This window comes from Echinops telfairi, unplaced genomic scaffold (genome assembly GCF_000313985.2).
Source record: "Echinops telfairi isolate 266 unplaced genomic scaffold, ASM31398v2 ScPeMD7_60;HRSCAF=208, whole genome shotgun sequence".
Lineage (NCBI taxonomy): Eukaryota > Metazoa > Chordata > Mammalia > Afrosoricida > Tenrecidae > Echinops > Echinops telfairi.
Window position 1 is genome coordinate 7,263,112 of NW_022103958.1, and position 5,757 is coordinate 7,268,868.

Consider the following 5,757-nt stretch of genomic DNA (forward strand, 5'->3'; position numbering starts at 1 on the left):
CCCAAAGGGAAAGGTGTGGGGGGCAGCAGAGACGCTGGCAGGCCACACGGGCACCCTGCTGTGTGCTCACCAGAGGAAAAGGCAAGGCCAAGGCCTGCAGCAGGAGCCTGGCTGCGGAGCACCTGGGGCTGGGAGCTCCCGGCTGGGGCTCCAGTCGAGAGGAATTCAGCCCAGCGCCCCTTCACAGACCAGCCCGCAGGGATGCAGGTGAGTTCTGGTGCGGGAGAAGAATCTGGAAAGGAGCAGGGACAGCCAACAGAACAAACAGATCCGTCTTGGAAGAAGGCTACCCAGAGTGCTCCGCAGAGAGGAGGAGGACAAGACTGCATCACTCGTCTTTCGGACACATGATCAGGACGGGCCGGTCCCTGGCGAAGGACACCATGCTTGGTAGAGTAGAGGGGCAGCGAAAAGAGAGGAAGACCCTTGGCGAGATGGACTGATACAGTGGCTGCCACCACGGGCCCCAACAGAAGCCTGATGGTGGGGGTGGTGTCTCGTGCTGCTGTGCTTTGGGTCGTTGTGAGTCAGAACCCACTCTAGTGTCTAGCAACAACGGGACCTTCCTGCCCCCATTAGCCTTCACTGACCCTCCATGAGAACGGAAGGCATTGCCGTGGAATACCCTTGAGACTGTCTGTGGTGGTTAGATTTTACGTCAACTTTGATGGCACTGTGTGTGTGGGGGGGGTGTTGAGTCCAACCTATCAGATGGTAGCCTGGTGATGCCCCCTTGGGGTGTGTGGCTTTTTATGAGGCACTGAGAACCTCTCTCTTCCCCTTTGCCTGCTGCTTGCTTGGGTTCTGTGTCTGCCTCCAGGGGAGGTGGCCCCACGTGGGCCAACCCCCCACCCCCGGAGCTTCTGTGGGATCCCTACCATTTCCCACTCCCTCGGATCCATGTAACTCTGCCCCCACCAGCCAGTGATGTCCCTGCATTCTGCACCCCCTTCCTGCAGCTAAGCAGGTCTGCAGAGGGCACTGGTGAGCATCAGACCCACAGACTTGAGTCACACGGGGCTGGGGTGCCTTCTTGATATAAAATTACTTCTTGATATAAAGTTTTCGTATTCATACACGACTGCACCATCCATTCCTGGAAACAGGCGTAGGAAGCATGGCAGCTCAGCCAGTAAGGCAGAAAGAAAATGGGAAGGGGGAGGATGACCACAAAAAATGCTGGTTCTCATGACAGTGGGAAGTCAAATTGCCCTTGACTTTGGCAAAGTAGAAAGAGCATATGTTTCTGAAGCAAACCAAGCACGCTTTGAATCCTGGCTCTGCTCCTTGACGCTGTCGGTCAACCTCCTGGAGACTGTTTCCTCGTTTGTAAAAATGGGATGGTAACAGTGGGTTCCCGGGGTTGTTGTGGCTTTAGAAACAACGCGTGTGACTGACCCAGCACACGGTATGGCGTGTACGAGAGAGAGGGGGAGAGAGGAAAGGAAGAGGGAAGAAATTATCGATTCTAAGCCAAATGGTAAGATTTACAGCACAGAAACGTCTCACTGACATTATCTTAGAAAATAGTACAAGGAAAAAGAGAACTCTTCTAAGCAGGCATGTTGGCACCTGGACCTCAACACACAGATCTAGGGTCTTTCACCTGAACTGCGATGGATTGAACTACCTCCCACCCTCAAAACAAAAACACATGTCACACTGTGGTGCCTTGGGTGTGGCTGGGATGCTGGAAGCCCCGTCACTGGTATTTCAAATGCCAGCAGGGCCACCCAACACGAGCATGTTTTAGCAGAGCTCCCAGACAGAGCTGACCCTACACGACAGGGTAGAACTGCCCCTGTGAGTTTCTGAGACGGCCATTCTCATGAAGCAGCTGATGGTCTCAAACCGACGACCTTGTGGTTAGCAGCCCAAGGCGTAACTGCTATACCACCAGGGCTCCTTTTTGGAAGCATAAAAGAGATTTAAGCAGAGATTGGAGGGAGCTCCTATCACCACCAAGACAGAAGAGCTGGGAGTACAGGGCATCCTTTGGACCCAGGGTCTCTGAGCTGAGAACCTCCTAGACGCAAGGAAGGTTGATGCCAAGACCCATGGAGCTTCTCCAAGGACACTGGGGCCCACAGATGCTGAGGCAAAGACCTCCCTCAGGGAGAGAGAGAGAGAGAGAGAGAGAAGGAGGAGGAGGAGGAGGAGGAGGAGAGAGAGCGAGCCTTGCCCTAACGTGAGCATCCTGGATTGGAATTTCCAGCCTCCTTAACAGTGAGAGAATGAATTAATTCCCAGTGGGGAAAGCCATCCACTGTGGTCTTTGCTACTGCATCACTAGACAGCTGGGCCAGGCCAGGCCAGGCCAGGCCAATGCACCCTTGGAGGCAGAGTGGGCGCCCTTCCTTTGTGTGCTTAGGATGGGGAGCCAAGCTTTGGCCACTCGGGTCACATAAGAGTCTCAAATTAGGGTTCCAGCCCAAGACTCTCCTCCCCCCCCAGTCATCTCCAGGTCACTCTGCTTTGGGGACATAGTGACAATGGCTCTTGACAAGAGGAGCATGCTCCTGGAGAAGGAGGGGTCCCGCCTCCTTCTGGGTCCTGTTCACCTTGCCCTGGGCCAAGCCTGTCTGGGTTCCCAAGAACACCAGGCCTCTAAGCCCTAGGGCTGGGGAGACTGGTCTGAACACACAGAATCAAGTCCCTTCTCTGAGGAGCTTGGGAAAGATCACTCCTTTTTATTTTTCAGGCATAGTCCCTGCAGCTGTTCCTTCGGCTGGTTTCCCTGGCAACCAAGGAGGATGCCCGGAGGAGCTCTCAGAGAGTAGGTACAGGTTGCTTCTTTCCTTTCTGCATCCGCATCCTCGGGCCGAGGCCTGTGGTCAGGAATAGTCAGGATGCCTGCACTCTGCAAAGACTCACCGTAAACACTTCCTGGTTCTCCCGACTGTTTATTGGGGAGGGGGGGGAGGGGGTGTGTGTGGAGGGAGGTGGCCCGGTTGGAACGGAGCTCAAGGAATCTAGCACAGCCCCAGAGAGGGGCAAGGGACAGCTCTTGTTCAGGGGTCAGCTCTCGCCAGGTGTCCTCTGGGCAAGAGGCTCATCCACTCCTGAAGCCTCAGAGTGAACGCCCTGGCCCTTCATGGCTGGCTGGCCCTCTGTCCCCAGGTCAATGGTCATCCCCCTGGAGCTGGCTGCTGGGCTCCAGGGGCCGGGAGAAGAGCGGGTTGGCTGCCACCTGGGACTTGCCCTCCAGCACCTGCCGGACTCTCTGCATACCTGGGGAGGGGAGAGAGGGACAGATGGGTGGGACTGTTGGGGCCCGGGTCAGGCCAGAGCAGGGAGGGTAGAATGGAGGTGGGGTGAGGGACTGGGCTGCTTACCCAGGCAAAGCCGATGGGCCTTGTCTGAGAAGATGAAGCGGAACCAGCCGGGTTCTTTGCATTTGAAGGCCTTGCCAAAGGACAGCAGCACTTTGTTGCCCAAAAAGCGGCGCCAGAGCAGCATTTCTTCCTCAAACGTGCCCTTGGGCAGGTACTGCAGGACGTTAGGGGCTCAGGGCCAAGCAGGGAGACCCAGGCAGACTCCAGCCCACCCCTGCCTCCCGCCTGCTGGGTGGACACTTAAGAGTGTCTCCCAGCCTCCACAGCACCTTCAGTACCTTCCTGAGGTCAGCCCAGATGCAGAAGCCTGCCCCACACTGCAGAAAGGGGACCCCCAAGGCCCTGAGCTCCTCGGAGACGTAGGCATGAGCCGCCTTGAGCCGGGCGTGGTTTTCTGGCAGGTACACTCCATTGATCCACTCTGTATGGGCACAGGGGAAGCCAAGAAAGAACTCTCCCAGCAATCCTCCGCTGGGCTAGTCCAACAGCCAAAAGGAAGGTCACAGGCCTCCAAGTCTGAGTCAGCTCCTCTGAGGCCCTGGTGGAGCAGTGGGTTAAACATTAAGCTGCTAATCGCAAGGATGGTGGTTCAAGCCCATTAACCACCCTGGGGGAGAAAGAGGTGGCTGTCTGCATCAGTAAGCATGTAGGGCCTTGAGAACCCCCTGTGACATTTCTACTCTGTCCCTTGGACCGCTATGACTCTGAATCAACTTGACGGCAGTGGACCGTGGTTGGGTTGGGTTGGGTGGTGAGGTGGTTAAGAGTTCAGCTGCTCAAGCACAAAAGGACAAGTATAACATGCGTCTGCTGAGGTGAGCTTAAAAATGCAAAAGGGGCATAGGGAAAAATCTGCCGTGTATGTACATTCCTGGGCTGAGGTCAAGTACTGTGGCAGAGGCCAGACCAAATCCAGGGATACATATGGTAGCCAACTAAAAAAGGGGGGTGGGGGAGACATGGGTATCAGGGGAACAGGGCACTAACTCACCCAAGGGGAGGGTGTTGTTTATATCTCCACAGGGAAAGAGGGACCAGACTTCAACCCAGTGCTCCAAGATGTGAATGCAACATCCCGGCATGAAGCAAGGAACCAACGGAGAGGTCTGAGTGTCCCGTCCCAATCCCTACTAAGTGGACAGCACCCCCCACCCACTCCCAGAAGAATTTACTTCAGAGGACAGCACTGAATCTGCAGCTCAGGGAGAGGGACATGTCTGATCAGAGCACACAGGAGCAAATGAAGGGGGAGGAAGAGAGAGTGGAGCACATCCTGGCTCCGAGGACAATATTCCTGCTCACAGCAGCCAATTCACAGAGAGGACCTTAGGGCTGGCCCCACTACAAGACACGACGTCCCTCACTGACCCATAGTGCTTCGGGGAACAACACTGAAGACACAGTGCAGGAATTGTGCCCGATCTGACTCCACCACACTGAGAAGAAACACTAAGGACCTGCAACAGAACAGCAAGGGGAGCAGAGCAATGAAGTCCCCTGGGGAATATCAAAAATAGACTTGGAGGCCAGGGTGTGGCACCCATCAGACTCAACTGGAAATAGACCCTGAACTATTTACAGGCTTTTCTTTTTCTGTCATTGATTTTTGTTGTTGTTGTTTTCTTCTGTTGCTCTGTTTTGCTCTGTCTTTGTTTTGTGCATATTATTATCTCTGCATGTCTATCTAGATAAAATAGGTGGTAGAAACAATCTGGAGGAGAAAACAATGGGACCGATAGTTTCGATAGTTCCGGGGAGAGGTGGAGGCAGAGGAAAGGAAGTGGGTGTTAACAAACCCAGGGACAAAGGAACAACAAGTGATCCAAAATAGATGGTGAGGAAGGTGTAGGAGGCCTGGTAGGGCTTGATCAAGGGCAATTTGAAACCCAAATGAAGGCTCAACATGATAGTGGGACAAGAGGAAAGAAAAAGGAAATAGAGGAAAGAACTAGGAGGCAAAGGCCATTTATAGAGGTCTAAATACAGGAATGTACATATGTAAATATATTTATATATGATGATGGAGATATAGATCTATGTGCATATATTTATAGGTTTAGTATTAAGGTAGCAGATGGACATTGCACATCCACTCAAGTACTCCCTTAATGCAAGAGCACTTTGTTCTATTAAACTGGCATTCCATGATGCTCACCTTCCTGACACAACCGCTGAAGACAAATGGGTGCATAAGCAAATGTGGTGAAGAAAGCTGATGTTGCCCAGCTATCAAAAGATATAGCCTCTGGGGTCTTAATGGGTTGAAGATAAACAAGTGGCCATCTAGTTGAGAAGCAACAAAGCCCACCTGGAAGAAGCACATCAGCCTGTGTGATCACAAGGTGTCGAAGGGATCAGGTATCAGGCATCAAAGAACAAAAAATCATATCATTGTGAATGAGAGGGAGTGCAGAGTGGGAAC

The 5,757-nt window shown here is 53.4% G+C and overlaps 1 protein-coding gene across 2 annotated transcripts in view; it reads right to left on the minus strand.

Moving 5' to 3' along the window:
• Positions 1–2,914: 2,914 nt before the first annotated feature.
• ACCS (1-aminocyclopropane-1-carboxylate synthase homolog (inactive)) overlaps positions 2,915–5,757 on the minus strand; it is a 25,249-nt gene continuing 22,406 nt past the window's right edge. For both annotated transcript variants that reach the window (XM_004708423.2, XM_045291090.1), the window contains exons 13-15: positions 3,614–3,756; positions 3,336–3,489; positions 2,915–3,231 (exon numbers count right to left, since the gene is read on the minus strand). In XM_004708423.2, the coding sequence (XP_004708480.1) occupies positions 3,122–3,231; positions 3,336–3,489; positions 3,614–3,756 (407 nt within the window). In that variant the 3' untranslated portion in view covers positions 2,915–3,121. The remainder of the gene's footprint in view (positions 3,232–3,335; positions 3,490–3,613; positions 3,757–5,757) is intronic.